Source organism: Papaver somniferum, chromosome 9 (genome assembly GCF_003573695.1).
Source record: "Papaver somniferum cultivar HN1 chromosome 9, ASM357369v1, whole genome shotgun sequence".
Classification (NCBI taxonomy): Eukaryota; Viridiplantae; Streptophyta; class Magnoliopsida; order Ranunculales; family Papaveraceae; genus Papaver; species Papaver somniferum.
In genome coordinates, this window is record NC_039366.1 from 28,822,951 (window position 1) to 28,847,038 (window position 24,088).

General features: G+C 41.1%; 1 protein-coding gene and 1 long non-coding RNA gene across 3 annotated transcripts; both read left to right on the forward strand.

Annotated features, from left to right (window-relative positions):
* Positions 1-14,837: 14,837 nt before the first annotated feature.
* On the forward strand, positions 14,838-17,794 carry LOC113309258. Of its 2 annotated transcripts, none has more exons than XR_003340468.1 (4): positions 14,838-15,012; positions 15,117-15,175; positions 16,404-16,812; positions 17,237-17,794. It is a non-coding gene; the product is annotated as an uncharacterized LOC113309258 (long non-coding RNA). The 2 variants fall into 2 exon arrangements; XR_003340467.1 differs by having other exon boundaries at positions 14,838-14,992.
* Positions 17,795-19,866: 2,072 nt separating this feature from the next.
* Positions 19,867-23,971, forward strand: LOC113310388 (arogenate dehydratase/prephenate dehydratase 2, chloroplastic-like). The gene is made up of 12 exons (XM_026559051.1): positions 19,867-20,216; positions 20,310-20,374; positions 20,453-20,545; positions 22,013-22,213; positions 22,298-22,378; positions 22,496-22,591; positions 22,670-22,747; positions 22,915-23,004; positions 23,118-23,185; positions 23,331-23,412; positions 23,490-23,560; positions 23,687-23,971. Exons 1-11 carry the CDS (start codon positions 19,943-19,945, stop codon positions 23,547-23,549), a joined length of 1,188 nt encoding a protein of 395 aa, XP_026414836.1. The 5' UTR covers positions 19,867-19,942; the 3' UTR covers positions 23,550-23,560; positions 23,687-23,971.
* Positions 23,972-24,088: the final 117 nt, after the last annotated feature.

Below are 24,088 nucleotides of genomic sequence, written 5' to 3' on the forward strand. Positions count from 1 at the left end.
GTCTCAAACCCGTAAGCTAAATATCATTCGGTCTCAAACCCGTCAGCCAAATATCATACGGCTCCAGACGCGTGAGCCAAATCTCAGATAGATCCAGACGCGTCTGCCAAATCTCAGACAGCCGCAGTTGCGTCGTCTAAATCTCAGGTGGCCTCATCCAAGCTGAGTTATCTCATCTAAAGAGTCTTATGCAAGTACAAGACTTAGGCACAAGCCTCATCTAGGTCTTAGGCCTCTTTCTCAACGTCTCAAAAACACTCACAACTAGTAAATTGGGCATGAACTGTACACAATTATCCAAAAACGTGGATAAATTCTCTTGAGATCCACATGCTCAATAAAGGGACCCACAAGCAATTATACGGTCTCTACGTGACATATGTGACCGGCCATGGAGAGAGGGAGCTCAACCTCAGCTCCTTTGACACTCTACACACGATTTCTGAGGCATTTCATGCCTTTTCACGTGACTCATCCTAGTCATTCTCACAAATCGAAGAATATCTCTCTATCTTGGCCAACTCGGATAAAAGAGCATATTTATGTCTCTCAACACATCATTACAAAGGCTGACTCAGCTTCACACAAATGGGGGGATATCAATTAGGGTATGGGTCTGGCGTTCAACATCACGTGTGAGAAATACCCGACCTATTTCTCACCACAAAAGAGATTAAAGGCGGTAAAATAATGAGATAAACTCAACCTAGTTTATCTCTATTTATTCCTGAAGAGACGGGAGAATTGCTCCACACGGCACGGAAAGCAATTCTTATCTTTATCAACCTGAGATTAGAGAATTCAACTATAAATAGGTCCTCTATTTCTCCAAGCTATCATCATCTTTCTCATAACCTCTCAGAGAAATTCTTCTTCAAACTCTAGAATTCTATGATCTCTCTCTTCATCTGCTTCCCTCCCTAAGACTAGCCCTAACCTCTCATGTGACCGAAGTAACCTTTGAACGGCCATTGTGCGTGGTTTAAGCGAAGACTGTTCGTGCCCAACCTCTCGTAACTCATTTTCAGAAACACTAGAATCCCACTTTAGTCTCTCACCGCCGACGAAGTCGTGCTTTTCTCCCAAACCCTAGTTTGACCAGCTCCACCAAGCGATGTTTATGCGGTAAATATGTATTTACTCTAGCTTGGTCATTTTAGTATACAAATTTGTCAGCATCTCGTTCCTACCCACAATAGTGTAACCATTATGTGCTATGCAGGGGACTTAATGTTGATGGTGGATTTTCATTTAAGGCTAAAATTGTAAAAAGCCAAAAAATTATGCGATGAAATCCTGTAAAGGATAGAGCCACTGATAAGTGATGAATACTTCTCCATTTTACTAATTCATCCAGGTTGGAGCATGTAGCAACAATCTCTTATACCCTGTGAATTTATAGCGTTATCAATTAATACATGACTAGCCTTGTATTTCCTGTTCCGCTGAACTCTCATTATTAGTGCGGCATGGCGACTGAGTGTTGCTCTCAGCAGAGTAACATGAATTTCAAAACGTTGATAATGAGGTATGCACGAAATACTCAAACAGGCTACATTTCTCGGTGTGTTATACTAGCCCGATTAAACATATTTGAATCTGGACTGTCCATATCAGTATCAGAAACAATCACGGCCATACAAGTCGGCCGCATGATTTAACCAGCCTAAACGATCCTCAGCAGGAGCAGGCTACCACCTTAATGACCACCAGCGGGCCCACTTACGCCCTGGTCGGTCGAATATCTACCATGCCACCCAAACTACCACCGAATACCAGCCTGAAGTTGGATGTCCACGCTGGTATGGAGCGGCTTGGAGGAGACGTGCGAACAAGGCCGCCTATGACAGTCTCAAAATCATCACTTCCGTCCAACATCACCAGCATGGTTGGACGGCATAGATCGTCCCATGACCGGATGGACAAGCGTATCCTTCACGCCGGCGGGCCCCCTTCACGCCTGCATAATCGATCCTCCCCTGACCTAGCCACAGAACCATGTACGGTTGCCTGAAGTTGGGCCGGCGTGAAAACTTAAAGGGTCGCAGGAAATTCCACTAAAGGTCCCAAATTGATCACGACCATCCAACTTCACCGACATGATTGGATGGCTTAGATTGGACCCATAGCCACCAGGCAGGTATTGGCGTGTTCACCACCGGCCCAACGTGGGCCCCACATGGTCGGCCTCCCTAAAAGAGAAGCGTGGCTTGCCAATTCGTCCATCCAAAGCAGCGTGGACGTGAAACCCTAATTAGGGTTTCCGGCACATCACATGTGTCGCAAATCAGTCTCAACCATCCATCTTCGCAGGCATAGATGAAGGATGTATATGTAGATTCAAAGAGCCCAGAACATGTCAACACAATCACCGTGGGCCCGCTTACATACATGAGTGATCGTACAACCCGACCATGGTTGGTCGTCTCGAAACGCGCGCCCGAAGTAGGCACGACGTGCGGTCTTCAATTCCTTTGCGACATGGGATTTCTATCGCAAATCAATCTCAGTCGCTCCTCTTTGCCAGACAAATTGAGTGGCTTAGATCGCATCTCCATGGGACAGTGAGGTACAGACACCTACACCAGCATGCCGTCTACACGCATGCCCAATCGTCCTTGCCAAAAACGTGTCCCATGCCTGGATTCGACCAAGCTAAAGGTTGGTGTTCGAGCACCTCCTAAACCCTAATCCGACGGTCACAGATATGGGTCGCAAGCCATCTCATCGTCCAACTTCACCAGCCTGGACGGGCAGCCTAAGACAGGAGTTAGGCGACCCGTGAGGTATCACCACAATCACCGTCCACCACTCTTCCACACAAAGTGATCGGTCAAGTGAGGGCTTACCTATACAGCCTCCAAACGATCACTCGAAGATGGTTGGACGTGATGCTATGCTTAATCCGCGACTTACTCCGTTAAGCCTTAAAACAGCGATGCTTCATACACGCTGAATATATTCGATGCGTTACATGCATAGAATGCACACGATATTTCATAAATATCGACTTCCTAAATAACTTAGTTATTTAACCTAGCATCACATGCTTTTTGTGGGTCCCACGATCCACACACTCGAGACATTAATCATGTCACAAAATGGGGGATACATAATGGGGTATTGGTCTGGCGGTTTACAGCGTGCAGCGCACCGCCATCACAAGAACGTGTCAGGAAGACATGGACGGTTAGTGATGATGGGAGAAGTGGGCAAGACTGATCGTGTGACACTAACACACCCAACTCCACTACTCCATCACTCCACTTTCTTCACTTCCCACGAGAGACGTGGGTAAGGCTCAATGACTTGTATAAATAGGTTCTCCTCCCTATTTCCATAATAAGACAACAAAAACCAAATGTTGATACAATCGTATCCAAACACCAGAAATGATAGCTTACATTCTGCAAGCCAGTTCATCTTTCTGATACAAGTCATACACAGCCAACACCTTCACAATCTCAACACCTTCTTCGCTTTCCTCCCTAAGATCAACCCCATCTCCTTCACTTTGTGACCGAAGCAAGTCTGGAACGACCATTTCTTGGTTTAGGCCAGAATTGTACAGATTGATTTCTCGAATCACAAGCACTCCTGTGGAGTGCATATGTTTAGGGTTTAGATTCATTTCTCATTCACACACCCTAAATTACCAAAACCGGCAGAAATAGTTTTCATCCATAAACAATTGGCGACCACAGTGGGAGGTTAATCTCTCGGTTGTAAAGTCAATTTCTTCAATACCATTCGATCGGTTTCAAGATGGTTGGTCTTAGGACCGTCTCAACGGCCTCAAATCCTGGCGATTCCTCCAACGGAGATACCCCTACTTCCAATGTTGAGTGAACTAGCGCGGGTACAAGAGATTCATATGAAAAACATGGATCTAATCAAGGAAGAGTAAAATTACATACTTGATATCCTCGTCAAGATCACATCAGAGATGAGCGTTCCAGAGACTCTACACCGGGAACTGGTCCCTCTAAAATCAACAACTTTACTACGAACTAGAGACCAGTGGATCAGGAAGCGGCATCTCTAGTGGAAAGTTTGTGTGAACTTTTACACCTCTCGAAAAATCAGCGGGCGGAGACGTTTGCTGCAATTAACCAGATAGCCCCGGATGTACACCTGGCTCCTTCACGTCCAGAAGTACTAAACGCATCAGAAACATCTGTAAATAATGTCACATTTACAGAGGACGACATGATGGCGGAGGAAGGTCACAATCGGGCCCTGCATGTTACCGCACGCATCAAGGGTTCAGAGTTCAGGAGGGCCCTCATCGACACAGGAGCATCTTCGAATGTGATTACTCTCAAGACTCTCAGGGCAGCCAAGGTTCACCCATGCAAGATCGTACGGCAGCCTACCACAATGACATACTTTGAAGGAAACCAGACCAGCACATACGGGTATGTCAATCTGAATTTATCAGTAGGGCCCGTTCAGTCAAAAGTGAAATTTGAAGTCATAGAGAAGGAGTCGGACTATCATATGATACTAGGGAGACCGTGGCTTCATGACAATAAGGTCTTCCCTTCAACGTATCACCAGTGCCTGAAGACCATGTTGAATAAGGAAGTCATTTGTATTCCTGCATCATTGTCTCCTTACGCACCAATATGCGGAGTGGAACTGTTCGAGCCAAGGGAAAATCCGCGTAAAGGATCATACAAAGTCATGTGCACCCCACTCTCCACGTGGGCGTCAATCCAGGAGGAGGACCGACTTGCATCATTGAGGGCTATCCACCACGACGCACCCTTGATGACCAGGAACTCTTCTTTATCCGGTGAAACCGCAACCCACGTCCACACCAAGAGGGAACGAGCTTTCGAGGCAAGCCTGATCAGAAGGGGAAAACGATACACCGACGCCGCTGTTAGCAATTAGCAGGGGAGACTGGTACCCAGTCTCTCCGCCCAGTTGAGTGCTTCAAGAACAACGAGCCACAAGAGGAGGTATTGGACGCTCCGCGACAGCTACAAGATGGCATCAACTCCACAACTGAAGAGCTCGAGATTGTTAACATCGGGTATGAAGAATCTCCCAGACCTGACTCTATCAGTTCGACTTTGTCCACGGACGAACGCGCGAATCTTGTCCAACTTCTCAAGGAGTATCAAGATGTATTTGCCTGGACATATGAGGAAATGCCTGGTCTGGATGAAAAATTGGTCACCCATCATCTACATGTCGTACCTGGATCCAAGACGATCAAACAGCCTCAGAGTCAATTTAGACACGAAGTGGAAGAGCAAATCAAAACCGAAATTCAGAAGTTGCTAGCTGCCAGCTTCATCAAACCTATTCATCATCCGACCTGGTTAGCTAATGTGGTTCCGGTAAAGAAGAAAAACGGACAGATCCGGTGCTGCGTAGATTTCAGAGACTTGAACAAGTGCTGCCCCAAGGACGATTTTTCTCTGCCCAACATCGACATGTTAGTGGACGCCACCAGTGGACACGGCATGTTCTCCTTCATGGATGGTTATAGTGGCTACAATCAGATAAGGATGTATGCGCACGATGCAAGTAAGACATCCTTTCGAACCCCTCTTGGAAATTTCTACTATACCGTTATGCCATTCGGTTTAAAGAACGCTGGTGCAACGTATCAACGCGCTATGACGGCAATCTTCCACGACATGATGCATAAACAAGTAGAAGACTACGTGGATGATATTGTGGTCAAGTCAAGAGCTCGAGCAGACCACATAGGAGTCTTACGACAAGTGTTCGAGAGGTGCCGTGAATACAAATTGAAGATGAATCCTCTGAAATGCGCTTTCGTTGTCTCTTCAGGCAAATTTTTGGGATTCCAAGTGACTGCAGAAGGGATCAAGGTGGACCCGTCCAAGATTCAAGACATCCTCACGATGCCGCCACCACGAACTGTGAAGGAACTCCAAATCTTAATGGTAAAGGTGAACTACATTCGACGTTTTATACCTGGTCTGGCCCAGCTTGTTGCCTCATTCACCCCCTTGCTGAAGAAGGGAGCAAGCTTCGTTCGGACCGCAACTCAACTGGAAGCGTTCCGAAAGATTCAATGAATATTGTCATATCCAGCAATCATGAAGTCTCCCGTCCAAGGGAAGCCTCTTTGTCTCTACACCGCCTTCAGTGACACCACCGTCGGGGCCTTGCTTTCTCAAGAAGACGATGAGGGAATCGAACGTCCCATATACTACTTCAGTCGAATATTAAAAGATGTTGAACTCAGATATCCCAAGGCGGAGAAAGCATATTTAGCTCTAATCCATTCCATTCAGAAGTTCATACATTACCTGTTGTCCAACAAGGTGGTACTCATATCTAAATCTGACCCTGCGAAGTTCTTACTTTCAAAACCGGTCCTGATGGGAAGGACGGCCAAGTGGCTTCTCCAAATGTCAGAGTTAGACATAACGTGTGCATCACCGAGAGCTATCAAGGGGCAAGCAGTCACAGACTTACTAGCAGCATTCCCCGGGGAAGGCACTACGGGACTACACGAGGATCTTCCTGGAGAATTTCCAGACATCTCCGTTGTCGAGGAAGAAGTGTGGCTATTGTATTTTGACGGCTCCGCCACTCCTAGCAGTAACACCGGAGGGTCAGGAGTAGTCTTAGTATCTCCAACTGGGGACGTATTCTCGCACTCCTTCAAGGTGAACTTCCAATGTACCAACAATTCAGCAGAGTATGAAGCCTTCCTCATAGGGTTGTCAATAGCCAAGCAAGCAGGAGTCACGCGCCTGGAGATAAGAGGTGACTCCAAGCTACTGGTAAATCAGATAAATGGAGTATATGCATTGAAGGAAGTGACACTAGCTCCATACCGATCGGAAGAACAAAGGTTACTAAACTACTTTGCTGATGCAACCATAACCGATGTTGGTCGCAGCAACAACAAACACGCCGATTGTCTAGAAACGCTGGCGTCTAAATTGAAGTTCGAAGGATTAGAAGAAACCCTGACAGTAAAGAGGAGAACCGTAGAATCAACATGACTGTCACAATAGAAAGACACCGAGATTTGCGATTGGTGAACTCCGATCATTCAGGAGCTCAGCAGCTCACTTTCCCAAGGAAAGGTCAGTCTCAAAACCCTACAAAACTTCTTCATGCTTCATGGTATGATATATCATCGAAACCTGGACGGTTCCCTATGAAGATGTCTGGGGGATGATGAAGCACAGCTGCAGCTTAACCGCGTTCACAATGAAATTTGTGGAAAATCACTGGTGGTAACACTTTATCGACGACTTCAGCGCCTGGGCTATTACTGGCCAGAGATGGAGACTCAATCCCGACTAATTCAGAAGTCCTGCTCGAATTGTCAAGCGCCACCACACCAATTGGAGGTTTTTAGTATGAGCCACACAGGGGACTGGAGAGAGCCGTACGTTAGTTATCTCCGCGACGGGGCAACTCCTGCTAGCCAAAAGGATGCCGTCAAGATGAAGAAAAAGGACAAACGGTTCGTGTTTCACGAAGGGATCCTGTATCGCAAGATCTTCGGAGGTGATCTGTTGCGGTGCCTGGCTGGGGTAGAAATCCCGGTTATGCTGAAGGAAATGCACGAAGGGGAACATCAAAGGAAGAGGAAATTGTTTCTCCAAATACACGAGAAATACTATTGGCCGACCATGGAGGATGACGCAACCACTTTTGTTCAAAGCTTCCACAGATGTCAAATCCATGGGAACCTTGTTCACGCGCCTTCCACCCCTTTACACTCGATAAGCAGTCCATGGCCATTTTACAGTTGGGGACTGGACATTATTGGGAAAATCAATCCTCCATCATCGAAGCAGCACGAATATATCATAACCGCAACATAATACTTTACTAAATGGGTGGAGGCCATTCCTCCGCGAGGAACTACAAGAGCAACAATTGCGGCTTTCATTAAAGAGTATATCATTTGCCGTTTTAGTGTGCCTAAGCATATTATCACTGATAATGGCACTCCCTTCGTCAACAAATAGGTACGAGAGTTACTTGAAGAATATGAAATTAAGCAGGTCTTCTCCACTGTCTACTACCCTCAAGGAAATGGACAAGCTGAGAGTACCAACAAGACATTGATCCGGATTATCAGTCGAACAGTACATGACAATCCTAGAGAATGGCACGACCAGTTACCAATGGCGCTATGGGCATACCGGACGTCACCCAGAAGCTCCATTGGAGTTTCTCCATACTCACTTGTTTACGGTGCGGACGCAATTCTCCCAGCAGAGATCAAAATCCCATCAGCCAGGATTGCAGCAGCAACCGGGGTCCATTGGAATGAGGCTGAAACATCTAAATCCAGAGTAGCTTAGTTAGACACTCTGGATTTCAGAAGAAGCAAAGCAGAGGAACACATTCAGGTGTACAAGAATAGAATTTCTCGGGCGTATAACAAAACTATGAAACCACGTGTTTTCAAATTGAGAGATTTGGTCTTGAAGACGGCCAAGCACATCCAGCAAGACATGTCTGCACCAAAATTCTCACCGAAATGGGAAGGTCCTTATACAATCACTAAGGCTTACAGTACCGGCTACTACAAGATCATCAAGGTGGACGGGGACAAGTTAGAAGCAGTCACCAACGGAAAATGGCTCAAGGCATATCATGCTTGATCATTGTCCGCTTCTGTCTCATGACACAACAATACAAGCATTTATTTTCATTACACGTTCGAATTATCAATTTTGCATTAATGAAAAAACCCATTTTCACTAATCAAAAACCAATGCAATTTATTCCACAAAGATGTTCAGAAATCTTCTTGACATCAATGTCATTAACAATAAGAGAATACAGCTGAATGCGGCTTAGAAGAAGCCATCCAGCAGGTTATAGTTCTTTGAGAGCATCATCTTCAACCTAGCTTGATATCTCTCTGTCCTATTCTTCAAGTTCTGTACTGCCTGCTCCACCTTCTCAGATTCAGCGGCCAGAGCCTTTTCTTCTTCCAAGATAGCCTTCGCAGCAGGAACTACGTTCGCAAGGATGCCGGCTTGATCAACCTTGATGATGTCAAGACGTTTCCGTAGCTAACCCACATTGAATCCCATCGATTCACAGGTAGACACCATGTTCTCCCACTATTCAAATTTTGATTCGGCAACGTTACGGATGGAGATACCTTCCATCTCGACAATCATGAGAAGAAGGCAGTTTACCGTAGTAACCAAAGCAGATGCACAGTGTTGAACTACATTCCTGGTTGCAATATGACCATACCTCTTCCATACTTTTGTGTATAAAGGCACAAACTCCTTCCGCACCAAGAATCCGCCGATGGTTCGATAGCTGGAAGACAGACATGTCATGTGAATATCGAATGGAATACATGCGTTGGGATATTCGTAAGACGAGATACCTAAATCTGCATCATCGAGGTCAGCAGGGGTGGTTGTGTTTGAATTTGAAGGAAGATGACTAGTCAAATCATCATCATCGACCATTGTCACACATGGGCGTCTCTGCAAAAAGGGGGGAGAACGAACTGGTACAACCTTCCGGCGAGCACGAACAGGAGAGTCATCGCAAAGCTTTTCATCTTGAACCTCAGATGGGCGTGCGCGTTTAACAGAAGATCCTGGGTGATACGAAGAAGATGATCTGTTGTTGTTCGACATGTTGAAGAGATAGAGTTTCTGCAAGAAAAGCCTATCAATGAATGGCGGTTTTAAACCCTGCATACATGTTAAAGAAAACCCTAAGAAAGACCGAATCAGCTACACCAGAGCTTATCCTGAGGTCTCAACGCCGACTAAGTCGTGATTTTCTCCCAAACCCTAGTTTGACCAGCTCCACCTGACGATGTTTATGCGGTAAATATGTAATTACTCTAGCTTGGTCATTTTAGTATACAAATTTGTCACCATCTCGTGCCTACCCCACAATAGTGTAACCATTATGTGCTATGCAGGGGACTTAATGTTGATGGTGGATTTTCATTTAAGGCTAAAATTGTAAAAAGCCAAAAAATTATGCGCTGACATCCTGCAAAGGATAGAGCCACTGATAAGTGATGAATACTTCTACACTTTACTAATTCATCCAGGTTGGAGCATGTAGCAACAATCTTTTATACCCTGTGAATTTATAGCGTTATCAATTAATACATGACTATCCTTGTATTTCCTGTTCCGATGAACTCTCATTATTAGTGCGGCATGACGACTGAGTGTTGCTCTCAGCAGAGTAACATGAATCTCAAAACGTTGATAATGAGGTATGCACGAAATACTCGTACAGGCTACATCTCTTGGTGTGTTATACTAGCCCGATCAAACATATTTGAATCTGGACTGTCCATATCAGTATCAGAAACAATCACGGCCACACAAGTCGGCCGCATGATTTAACCAGCCTAAACGATCCTCAGCAGGAGCAGGCTACCACCTTAATGACCACCAGCGGGCCCACTTACGCCCTGGTCGGTCGAATATCTACCATGCCACCCAAACAACCACCGAACACCAGCATAATCGATCCTGGAGGAGACGTGCGAACAAGGCCGCCTATGGCAGTCTCAAAATCATCACTTCCGTCCAACATCACCAGCATGGTTGGACGGCATAGATCGTCCCATGACCGGATGGACAAGCGTGTCCTGCACACCGGCGGGCCCCCTTCACGCCTGCATAATCGATCCTCCCCTGACCTAGCCACAGAACCATGTACGGTTGCCTGAAGTTGGGCCGACGTGAAAGCTTAAAGGGTCGCAGGAAATTCCACTAAAGGTTCCAAATTGATCACGACCATCCAACTTCACCGGCATGATTGGATGGCTTAGATCGGACCCATAACCACCAGGCAGGTATTGGCGTGTTCACCACCGGCCCAACGTGGGCCCCACAAGGTCGGCCTCCCCAAAACAGAGCGTGGCTTGCCAATTCGTCTAGCCAAAGCAGCGTGGACGTGAAACCCTAATTAGGGTTTGCGAATCAGTCTCAACCATCCATCTTCGCAGACATAGATGGAGGGTGTAGATGTAGATTCAAAGGGCCCAGAGCATGTCAACACAATCACCGTGGGCACGCTTACATACATGACTGATCGGCCAAGACCGACCATGGTTGGTCGTCTCGAAACGCGCGCCCAAAGTAGGCACGACGTGCGGTCTTCAATTCCTTTGCGGCATGGGATTTCTGTCGCAAATCAATCTCAGCCGCTCCTCTTTGCCAGACAAATTGAGTGGCTTAGATCGCATCTCCATGGGACAGTGAGGTACAGACACCTACACCAGCATGCTGTCTACACGCATGCCCAATCGGTCTTGCCAAAAACGTGTCCCATGCCTGGATTCGACCAAGCTAAAGGTTGGTGTTCGAGCACCTCCTAAACCCTAATCCGACGGTCGCAGATATGGGTCGCAAGCCATCTCGTCCGTCCAACTTCACCAGCCTGGACAGACAACCTAAGATAGGAGTTAGGCGACCCGTGAGGTATCGCCACAATCACCATCCACCACTCATCCACACAGAGTGATCGGTCAAGTGAGGGCTTACTTATACAGCCTCCAAACGATCACTCGAAGATGGTTGGACGTGATGTTATGCTTAATCCGCGACTTACTCCGTTAATCCTTAAAACAGCGATGCTTCATAAACGCTGAATATATTCGATGTGTTACATGCATAGAACGCACACAATATTTCATAAATGTTGACTTCCTAAATAACTTAGTTATTTAACCAAGCATCACATGCTTTCTGTGGGTCCCACGATCCACACACTCGAGACATTAATCATGTCACAAACTTGGGGATACATAATGGGGTATTGGTCTGACGGTTTACAGCGTGCAGCGCACAACGCGCCATCATAAGAACGTGTCAGGAAGACATGGACAGTTAGTGATGATGGGAGAAGTGGGCAAGACTGATCGTGTGACACTAACACACGCAACTCCACTACTCCATCACTCCACTTTCTCCACTTCCCACGAGAGACGTGGGTAAGGCTCAATGACTTGTATAAATAGGTTCTCCTCCCTATTTCCATAACAAGACAACAGAAACCAAGTGTTGATACAATCGTACCCAAACACCAGAACTGATAGCTTACATTCTGCAAGCTAGTTCAGCTTTCTGATACAACTCATACACAACCAACACCTTCACAATCTCAACACCTTCTTCGCTTCCCTCCCTAAGATAAACCCTATCTCCTTCACTTTGTGACCGAAGCAAGTCTGGAACGACCATTTCTTGGTTTAGGCCAGAATTGTACAGATTGGTTTCTCGAATCACAAGCACTCCCGTGCAGTGCATTTGTTTAGGGTATAGATTCATTTCTCATTCACACACCCCAAATTACCAAAACCGGCAGAAATAGTTTTCACCCATAAACAGGTAGATATGCCAAACTTGATTAAAAACATATATTTAATTGTGTTGGATGGGACCCTAATGAATAAAAAATATATTTGTGTTTGTGATTTGTGGTATTTATAAAAGTTTTAGTATTATAATATATTCAGTGGGACACTTTAAATATAAAAGTATATTAGAATAATGAAAAAGTAGGAGAGAATGAGAATATATATATATATATATATAATTACTCGGAGATAAAGAGAAGCTGGAGATAAAGAGAATATTGCCAGCGATAAAATCTCTATCGCTTAGCAAAGCGATAGAATCTCTATCGCTCGCTGGAAACTCTGTCGTGTATGCCTATATGTTATTCCTGACATATAGGCATATGAGTTTGGCAGCTTGGCATACCCATAGTGGGTGCATATATGACAAAACTTGATGTTTTCCATATGCATAGGAATAGGCCTAATGATGCCTTAAATAGGGATATCATAATGGTCCAGTGATGTCTTTTATAAAGACAATTTCTGTTAACATTCATCCATTCACATAAGTGTATATTAAATCTGGATGCAGAAATAAATTCAGAAGTGCATTATTAAGAGCTCAATCAATGTTAAAAATTAAGCACATAAATTAGCTGAATTCAAAAATCAATCACTCGCACAAATCTAAGTTTTTAATTTTTTTCTTAAGAGATCTTAAAATTTAATTGTTCATAAAGTGCAACTATGGACATAATTTTGCTTAAGCGACAAATGAACAACTATTGTTTCTGAATTTCGTAATTCACGTGTGGATACTCAAGGTTCATGTGTTTTGTACTTTTGTTCCTTTTGTATTCATATTGTGCTTTAATGCTGCGAAGTTAAGACGATGAATTTCAGCAGTATAGAGACAAAACTAAATCTCTAGAACTCTCAGTCATAAATATTCAAACTCAATTATGGAACTAATGTTAAGGGATTCTTTCTTTATAAAATCCGCATATCCAACAATATTGAAGTCTGAAAACCCAGTCAACTCTAATTGGGTTGAGTAACTAATTGTAAGACATAAATCAAGATAAGTATTCTTGATAGCTTTCGCATAATTTGTTCTTCGATTCCATTGGTATATGCTAACATATCAACAACTCGTTATATGTTCCGTTTCAGAGACGTATTGAAGATAAAATTTATATCTTCATTCTGATATGAACATTTTTGTGTATGTTATTATCTCAAAAATTCTTCGAATATTCGATATATATTTTATATGAGAGCTTTCGTAATCCACATGATATGTGACTATCACATGGTAAGCTTCATTTATATCCTTTATTTCGAAAAATTTAGAGATAGCTAGGCATAAACTCAAGATCACCACTCGTAGGTAGTAATTCTGATACAATGAGTATGAACTTCTCCCACTGATCTTAAGGTATATGCACATGGATCTACAATAATTTGACTCAAAACCAAATAATATTAGTGGTCTTGTTGAATTTTAGATATGCAATATTCAGGAAGCTTGCTTAATTTCATACATTGATTTCTTAAGTTTGCAGGCTACGTGTTTTTGTTTTTATAAGGAAAAACCTTCTTACTAACACGCGTAAGTTTTCTTTATAATTTATCATTAATAAAGGTTATTTTCACATTTTGTTAATGCAACTTTTAGGTACTGAGCTACAAATAACACAATGATAATTCTGAATAAGTTTATCTTTGATGCGAGAGAAAAAATTATTTATAATTAATGCATCATTTCAGAATGAAATCTTTGGATAAATGTCTAGCTTTATATCGTTTAACATTGCATTATAGTCGTGCTAGCCCTGAAAGACCCACTTACACACAACTGATTTATGTCTTTCGAGCAATTAAACAATATCCCAGACTTGATCTCGAACCATTGATTTTAGCTCTCATAGCATCAATCCATTAATCAAAATTATTACATATAATATCTTTTTAACCGAAAACCGAATCTTTACCATCCCATATCAAAATCAAATTCTTGTAAGCAAATTACTGAAACAACATGAACAACCCACTTTCAATTTCTTTGAGACCTTCTTAATGATGATTCATGTGGTTATCAATAATTTATTTATTGGTAGCAGTTTTATTATGGAATATATGATCAATAATTTGTGGTCTTTCATTATCTAACAGTTCGACAATGAGAAGATTCACAATATCTGTAAAAGTCTTAGATAAAGGGATAATTATCCTTACTTCTCAAACATATATATCCATGTACTCCCACATATTAATGCCATCACTAATGAATTTACATTTTCGGTTTCAATAAATCTCATTGGGCCGACCGAGCGAAGCGAGCGAGGACCTTATATGGTCACTTTTTTATAAAATCTAAGTCATCAATTGACACAAAAGATTGAAAATGGTTAGCGCTGAAAAACCAATAATACCCTTTTGAAAAAAAGAAAACATGTGAAAGTGACATAAAGGTTGCAGGATCGAATCCGGCTACCTCAATTTTTAGTTTTTCTTTTTTTTCCCTTCTTCTTCCTTCTCCGTCGATTTTTTCCAACTGCTCCCATCTTCTTCTCGCAAGTTTCAGTCCACCACCATCATCTCCACCACCATCAACATCCACATCGGTGCCAGATTCTCCACCATCATCATCACGTCCATCGTATTTACCTTCATCAGAAGATTTAGGTTTTTTATTCCTCTTTCAAGTTAATTTCTCCCCAAATTCCATCAATTCGATCGCAAATCTTTCGTGGCTCTTTTTCATATTTCGACTGATTTTTAATGTCAATTCTGTTTTTTTTTCTTTCAGTTGTAGTTCATCTCAGGGCAACTGGTGATGCTCCAATACTTAAACAAGCCAAGTTCAAGGTATATCATCTTTATCACTTTCTGTATAATGGGTTCGTTTGAGAACCCTATGTTTGATTCAATTTGATATAATTTGGAGTAGAACTGATCTAGCATACATTATGTTTGGGGCAATTGCCCCCAAATCCCTATGGTACAAGAGTTCATTGTATTAGTTCTTGGGTTCTTTTAAAAACCCTAAGTTTGATTCAAATTTTGATATAATTTGGAGCTCAGTTGATCCAGGTTAGGTTATGGGAGGCAATTGTCCTCAATCCTGTTAGTTGGATTAGATTATCACTTGGGTTCTTTTCTAAAACCTGGATTTGAGTCATCTGATTCAATATTTGATATAAGTTGGAGTCAAATTGATCCAGTTTAGGATATGGGGGCAATTGCCCTCACTACCCCAAGGTCAACGTAATGGTATTACTTGGATTAGATTATACTAGGATAAAAATGGGTTCGATCCAGCATGCTAGCTGAGATTGTGATACTATGCGCGTAAATTAAAGCCAATGCGCAATAAGCTGAGTAAGCCTATGAACGCTGTGCACGGCATTATCCTTCTTTTCTGGTTGGCTTGTATCAGTAGTTGTACTAGGGGAAGTTTTCCGTGGTTAAACTAACATGGTTGAAGTATATATATTGTTTAGATGTGGTCGAATATCAGAATTAGATCGTTATGAGTCTAGACCACCAACATCTAGGATAAACTGTGACGATCATATATGTCATGGTTGATAAGATTTTTTATTTTTGTATGGTGTTCCCGGATGAACTTGCTATGAACATATTCTTCCTTTACTATCAATTCAACTGCCTTGAAAGAAAAATGATAACCATATCCCTTTGATGACTAGATCCCTGCTATTGACAATTGTACATTGTTGTACTATACTGTTGTATATTTGTACATGTTACCGGCCATGCATAATGACGTTTCTGCTGCTCTTTTCATGAAAGTCTAGTCTAAGATTGGCTCACTATGTGGCCCGCTTCCAGTGTGTGACTTGTCATGTCAATCATTGTGAACTTAGATGAATTGGTATTCCAAGTTTGCTACGGAAGTGTTTGTCAATCTAGTCTGGTTTCTATTTCTTGAGAGTTTTGAATGTGGACGGATTCCGAATTCTTGGACCCAATCAAACTCGTACTGACTCCCATATGGTGGAGTGATTCTTAATTTCTCTGAACGTTCATCTTTGAATTTATTTGCTTACTAGTTGTTTGTTCACAATTTATGCAGGATTCTCTCTTTTCCTCGCATGGATGACAGATTGCCTGCACCATTATATCAGGGAACTCCGCCTGTTAAGGAAAAGCATGGAGGCTGTGAAGAAACAAAGAAGAGGTTTTGATGACGCCAAGAATGGAGCTTCAGAGGAAGCAAAAGCCATGGAGGAAGAGCTCACCAGTTTGAAGGCGAAAGTTAAGAAGTTGGAATCCGAGTGCGAGACAAAGAAAAAGGATGTTAAAGCAGCAGAAGCAAACGCAGAGGCTTTGAGGAAGCAATCGGAAGGGTTCCTTCTCGAGTATGACAGGTTGTTGGAAGACAATTAAAACCTCAGGGAGCAATTACAATCACTGGATCGTGGTTTGTCACATTCTAATTTCAAGAAGAACCCATAGTGAACCCACTATTTTCTACAGAACGGGTAATTACTTTTACTTAAATGTTTTTAGGTGTTGGCTTGGATTTTGAGGGTTAAAGATAATGATGGTGTACATGAGTCAGTTTGGTAAAAAATGCATATCAATGAATTGTTATGACACATAGTAGAAATTAAATGTTTCAAGTGATTAACTCATCTTGGGATCATCTTTGGATTCATGACTTGGTCTGTGTGGATTAGTATCCGCTTATAATCCACCTGTGGAACAAGTAACCTGTATGTTCTAAGACTCAATTATTGTCTATTTGTAGGCTGCTTAATCTACATGTTTTTGTGTTTGTTCATGAGTTTCTGATTTGACTGTTGGACCCTTTTGCTTCTCCGCTAGATTTCCCGACCAGAGATTAGGCAGTAGTTGCTTATGTGAAATTTTATTAGAATTTCGATTGCATGTGTTGACTTACAGGAAATTTCGGACACACATGATAACAAGCTCAAGGGGATGGAGTTGGTGGTACTGCAACGGTCTTGGATGTGTTGGTGTTTCCATGAAGATGTTACTGCAACAAGCTACAGGGTATTAGTGAGCTGCAAATCGAGTTGAAGTAATTGCAGTGTTTGGTGCAGTTGAAATGGCTTGAGGCAAAGTTGGTGTTGTTGTTGCAGGTATAAGTGAAACTACAGTAAGGAGATGGTGGTGCTGATAAAGTTAGATATCGTGATGGAGTTGCAATACAACTGAAGATGGGTGAAGGCAGAGTTGTTGCTGGTGTTGTGTGTTCTTGGATGGAGAAACAGAGGAAAATCTGTCCGGGTTTCTACTCCGGCGAGTTAACTCGCTGATCCGATCCAGCTCCTACCTCAGCTGAATAATACATTTGACTCGGCTAACTCATTCTTTACCTTGACCAGTTGACTAACGGTTTGACTAAATTGATTGTTAGCTATGACAGTATTATGATGGAATATTCTGTCAACAGATTAGAAGATTCCAGTAATCAGCAGCAGTTGTTTTGTTTGAACATCTCTATGCTTTACGATTTCTCTAATAAGTATTTCGGTCGGCCCTTCCACCGTGGCAACGTTTATACTAGTCATACTATGGATAAAACATTAAAATATACCTTTTGGATTATTTAGGAAAAATAATAAACCATTAACAGTTTTCAAATCCAAGTTTATTATTTGGGAATGTAAACCCTCGCCTCCAACTGATCAACTGTAACTTAAAGGTGGTTTAAACTAGGTTTCCAGCATTTTTACAGTCCAAAGTGTGTTTTGGAAACTGCTATTCGGAAATCTATTTAAACCACACAGTTGTAGAATAATATACACTCACAAATATATGACCTTTATGCATGACTCATCATGCCTCTAATCATTTTCATAATAGTGTAATTTAGCCTTTTGACATATACCATTATGCCAAAGATAAATTGGCCTTGTGTATTGAGTAAAAATTTCAAACTTTTGGAGATACTACACAAAAGATTCAGAATATTATTCTGTTTTGTCACACCTTTCACAATATTCACCACCTTTATCAGACTTTATGATTTTCATTTTCTCTATACGTAGTTGCCTCTAAATTTCAATAATGAATGTTCAAGAAAACGTTCAAAGACTGAGATTCATGATGTAACTGATAGATATACACAGTGACTTGAAAAATCATCAGATGATAAAACAACTTATCCACCAAAATTGGACCATAAAAAGTCTACAAAATAATCATAATCAACAATTAATAAGAACAAAAGCTGGAATTTATAATAAAGATAAATCACAATTAAGCTTGCAATAGTTTTATACATTCTATAAGATTCTCCTGTGGGTAAAACCTTAGCAAGGAACAATGTGAGACATGAAGAAAATAAAAACGTTTCTAGATATTTTTACTTTCTCATACACACAACATTATGTTTGTTTAATATGACAACTAGAATCACCTGTAGGCGAATCTTGTCCTAAAATGTATTAACAAAATTCAAATTCAACTTAATACATCAGAATTGTAGTCACCTGTGCATGGCTATTATTTCACATGTGTATGAAACATTTAGATAACCTTATGTTTATTTAAACGTTTGAACCAAAACTACGTGCGAGCGTCATTGTTCTCATCATCAAACTAAAAGGACTCAAAATGTACAACATTTTGTATCACTGTAATTCCCGAACATCGCTGTGTTGGAAAAAATTAGGTTTCACAAAGGATGAATGAATCAGAGAAGAAAGTGTTGCACTCCAAAACTTTCAAGGCTTGTATAAATTTCTTTTAGACAAATATTTCTACCCTCCCAATAACAATTGGCGATTACAACAGGTATGCGAAATATTGCCTTCAGGATACAATGAAAGCCCTGCAACGAAAACTGAATTCAAGGTTTGTACCCCTTGATTCAATCAAGAACACACAAAGAGATTTCTGATTTCTGATGATGCTTTTTGAAACAGAGAAAACAGATTGATTTTTCTTATATGTTTAAACGAAACTGGGAGAAGCTATTTATAAAGGGTTTTGCACCTGTTGGGAATAGGTTTTTATTCGCCAACAGGTTTCTATTCACGAAACGTCGGGTTCCTTCATCAACAGACATCAATGGTGTCTTTTGGATTCGAAATTTTCGAACAGGCTTTTATCGGCCAAATAAAACCGTCAGTTCAAAAAATTCTTCCGGGGGCGTTGCCCCCTTGAAACCCCCACCAGGGCGGTCTCCCCTGGACCACAGCCTGGGGGGCGATGCCCCCCAGGACCCCCCTTTGGTAAGCGGTGTTGAAAATATTCCAACACGCTGTTCTCATCGCTTATCGTTTTACATTTTTTAAGAACGGTTAACCATTGCCGGTTTTGGCCAAACACCAGGAAAGGTTAGCAGGAAGTGGGGCTTTAGCAACGATATTTTGCTTTGAGAAGAACTTGGGCATCTCCGTAAGACCCCCCCGTCTTAGCCTTGCAACGTTTGGTTGACACAGCTTCGTTTCCAAACGTGGTGACGAAGTAGGTCCCACATTGAAGACCGAAAAATAAGAAAACGGAAGTTTTTACTGTGTATTTATATTTTTTCTCACTAGACCCTGTCACTTTTCTCTTTATAAACCTCAGAGTCTCAGACTCAAAGACTGCTTTTCTCTCTATAGTTAGTCCTTCAGATCTTTAGACTGTAAAAAAATGGCGACGACAACAACGACGACAGTGTATAGACCTTCACTTTCTGAAAAACCCATTTCCAAAATCTCATGTTTCAATCAAATAACTAGAAGAACAAGAAACTTATTCATGAATCCTTCTTCATTGAAGAAATCTGATTTGGGTTCTGTTAAAGCTTCAATTCAAGATGATAATGATAAGAAGAGTAGTAGTAATAACTTAGGTGGTGAGGCTAAGAAAAAGGCTCAAGCTTTAGAGTTACAGAGGATTTTTGAAGATTCTCAATCTCTCCCAAGTAAGATTTTGCTTCAAATTTTTTTTTTTAAATAACCCATTTTTTTTGTTTGATTTGATTTTGATTAAAATATGTTCATTGGGTTTGTTTCAGAGCCGTTATCTATTAACGATTTGAGTCCATCTGCTAATGGGGCTCGTTTAAGGGTTGCTTATCAGGTTTGGGTGATTTCAAATTTTTTTTATTGTTATTTGTGCTCTTGGAAAGATTGGTTATTTTGGGGTTTTGTTTTACAGGGAGTTCCTGGGGCATATAGTGAATTGGCTGCAGGAAAGGCGTATCCAAATTGCGAAGCGGTTCCTTGTGAACAATTTGATGTTGCTTTCAATGTAAAATTATTATCCTATTGCTTTGTTGATACTTCATTTTTGGTCTTTCAACTAATGCATGTTAGGCTGTAAGTAGCTATAACATGGAGATTGTGAAATTGCGCCTTTTTGATCAGTCGATTCATTTCGGCATTGAACCTAAAGCGGAAACTTGTGGTTGTAAATCTAGAATTTTGAATGACACTAGAAGATTGGGATGCATGCATATGCACAAGTACCAGTATTAGGATTAACATTGTGGGTTGGATGTGGATGAGACTAAGATACACATATAGTGGTAGAGTAACTCAGTTTCTAATCAGATCGATATCATGGAGAGTGACTATTTCACTATTGGCAGTATGATTAGGTTGAACCAACTTGCTTGACAAACTAAAATTTCTTAGAACACTTATTATGTTCATTTCTGCATGTATTTTTTCACTATCTTTCTGCGCCCTGTGACAACGTACGACAAAAATCTAACTCTCTTTTTTCTAGTTTCGGAGAATATTGATTGTAGCTGTTATTTTATTTACTCCATATCTGGTTTTGACACCACGTGTGCGACAATGTCTAGTTGATTTATTATCTATAATAACTTAAGATGTAAACCGTTAGGCGTTTAAATCATTGCCATAATCACTTATATCTGGTAAATCTATGGTTCCGGCAAAGTTGCGAAAGATTTGGACTTATTGTCTGAGTTTTCATCCTCAGTGAACATATTAAAACACGTAGCAAGTGTACCCTGCAGATAAAAGGACATTTCAAGGGCGGTTAAACCGAAGTAAAAGGCACTTATATATAGAAGTCCATGTTTTATATGGGAAAATATCTTTTAAGGATGTTAGAATATATCGCAAGTGCTATAAAAGTTAAAGCAGCTTTAAATGCATCTTCAGGGGTTCGACTAAGCGGCTCTGCATAACAAAGCAGGGACAAATATTTACATGATTAAAATTACTTTACGAGTTGAAAACGAGAACATAAATGTGCCATGGCCAAGTAATCTTTCTCTTGTCATGGAAGTTAAGATGTTAATTCTCACAACCTCTTTATTGTTGCACCAAATTATTACCTATCTATGGCAGAAGGAGATCTTTCAAGAGTTTGTGATTTGTCCAAATTGCTTAAAACAGTATAATCTTTGTGCACTATATCCAATTTTCATTAACATTTTCTGCTTGAGTTATTCATGATTCGAACACATATCGTGTTCCTACGTTTGACCAAATTTTCGAAAGATCTTTCACTTGTTGAGCTGAACAATACACTATATAACACAGACCTGATTTTTGCCCGAACAGCTAATTTACTAGATACAGATCACTGAGATCAGACGTTGAATCGTCTCCAAATTCATCAATATTCTAGTATTTATAAACTTATATCCGTTTTCATGCATCTGGATATGAAGAACTCTTCCAGCTGAATCTTGTTGTTGGTCTTCTTCAAGTTAATCATAGTAAATGTTTCTTCTTGCAGGCAGTTGAGAGGTGGATTGTTGATAGGGCAGTTTTGCCAATAGAGAATTCTCTAGGGGGGAGTATCCATCGGAATTATGATCTCTTACTTCGACACAACTTACACATTGTTGGGGAAGTTAGACTTTCAATAAGGCATTGTTTACTGGCTAATTATGGCGTTGAAATAGGAAATCTGAGCAGAGTTCTTAGCCATCCACAAGTAGGCCTACGTTCCAATATCTTTTGTTAGTATATAGTGATATGATACATGTTCATGGTCTCCAAATTCTCACTGATATTTCAGGCTCTTGCTCAATGTGAGAACACACTAACAAAGTTGGGAGTGGCCAGGGAAGCTGTGGATGATACTGCTGGTGCTGCACAAGTAGGTTTAAATTGTGATACTGTGCCCCTATCTGGTTCAGTGTCTTGGATGCGAATCACACGTGGAACACCATCCATGTTTGTTTGGACCTTACTGATTGTTATTTTTCGTTTTTAGTTTGTTGCTGCTAATAAATTTCGGGATGTGGGCGCAGTCGCTAGTGAAGGCGCTGCAAAAATATACGGTCTAAATATCCTTAGGGAGAATATTCAGGTAATTTCTTTTTATTCTTTGCGTGCTGTTGATAGTTTCGTCAAGTTATTGACCCATTCTGCTACAATCTCCATGTAGGATGATACAGATAATATTACTAGGTTTCTGATGCTGGCGAGAGAACCTATTATACCTGGTACTGATAGGCCTTTCAAGGTAAGCTATCTACAGACTGACTGACCAACACCAAAAATTTATCGATTAAATTTTTCTCAATTTGCATCATCTATCTAGGTTCGGTACGTTGTTTCTGCATCTGAGACCCTATAGTCTAGCATATTCATCAACTCTGTTGACACTATATCTTATTTTTATTTCCTCAGACTAGTATTGTTTTCTCTCTAGAGGAAGGTCCTGGCATGCTTTTCAAAGCACTTGCTGTTTTTGCAATGCGTCAAATCAACCTTACAAAGGTACACAGAATCAACTGTGCTTTCCTAATCTGGTTTGACTTTACAAATGTGGCCTAAGATGTGTATCTTTGTTTTCTTTTATTATACATTTTAATATGTTTTGGCCTTTCCAGATTGAAAGCCGTCCGCAGCGTAAACGGCCCATGCGCACTTCTGATGACAACAGTAACGGATCCCAAAAGTAATTCCAAAGTTCCCATTTTGTAATGTACAGTTACTGGATGGATGGAATTTTTCTTGCCATAGACACGAACACAGAACAGACAATTTGTCTATAAATGCGCTCCTTTGTTCAACCATTGTTTTCTTACTCCATTCTTGTACAGGTACTTTGACTATCTTTTCTACGTGGATTTTGAAGCATCAATGGCCGATCCCAACTCTCAAAACGCCCTTGGGCATCTAAAGGTATTGTTTCCTCATCAATAACTTAGGTTTTGGCGGGAGAGTTTGCTGGAACATTGATGTAAGATTTTCATTTGTAGGAGTTTGCAACATTTCTGAGAGTGCTAGGAAGCTACCCGACAGACACCGGTACACTCTGAATGAGTATGAGGTATGTGATGTTCAACCAGTGTGTACAATAGTTTTGTTTTTTTATTCTTCCTATTTCCTTTATTTGTAGAATTATTCGTTAGATGTTTGAGGGTTGTTGTTTTTTGACATTTCTTCTTGATTGCAGAGATAGGCATAATGGAGTAGAAGGAACATCTACTAGAGCGCGACGGAAGTCTGCTGAAATTTTGAGGCGTAGAAGGTATATATAACATATATGGGTACGAAGATTAAGCATACAAGGGGTTCCAATACCAGAGTAAAGATCATGGGGAAGTTTGTAGTAATTTGAAGGATTTTGGCACAATAAGTTTGTTTTACCTTTTTTCCTTTGAGAATATCGATTTAGAATCTTGGATCAGTCAAATTTATTTTAGCAAAAAATGAATAAAAATGTGCTTTGTTTGGATCACATGAACAGTTGTTGCCCCAGATGGACTATAGAGCTAAGTCTCATGGAAAATTTCTGAGAAGTGTCTCGCTTCTCTTTTCCATTAACCGCTTTTGGACTAAATCCCAGTTTTCTTCC

Bases quoted from the DNA above. Each gene is read 5' to 3' on its own strand.
- LOC113310388 (XM_026559051.1), top strand. From the start codon at position 19,943: ATGGCGACGACAACAACGACGACAGTGTATAGACCTTCACTTTCTGAA. The intron at 22,379-22,495 runs GTAGGTTTAAAT...TTTCGTTTTTAG, and splicing joins ATACTGCTGGTGCTGCACAA to TTTGTTGCTGCTAATAAATT. The intron at 22,592-22,669 runs GTAATTTCTTTT...ATCTCCATGTAG, and splicing joins TCCTTAGGGAGAATATTCAG to GATGATACAGATAATATTAC.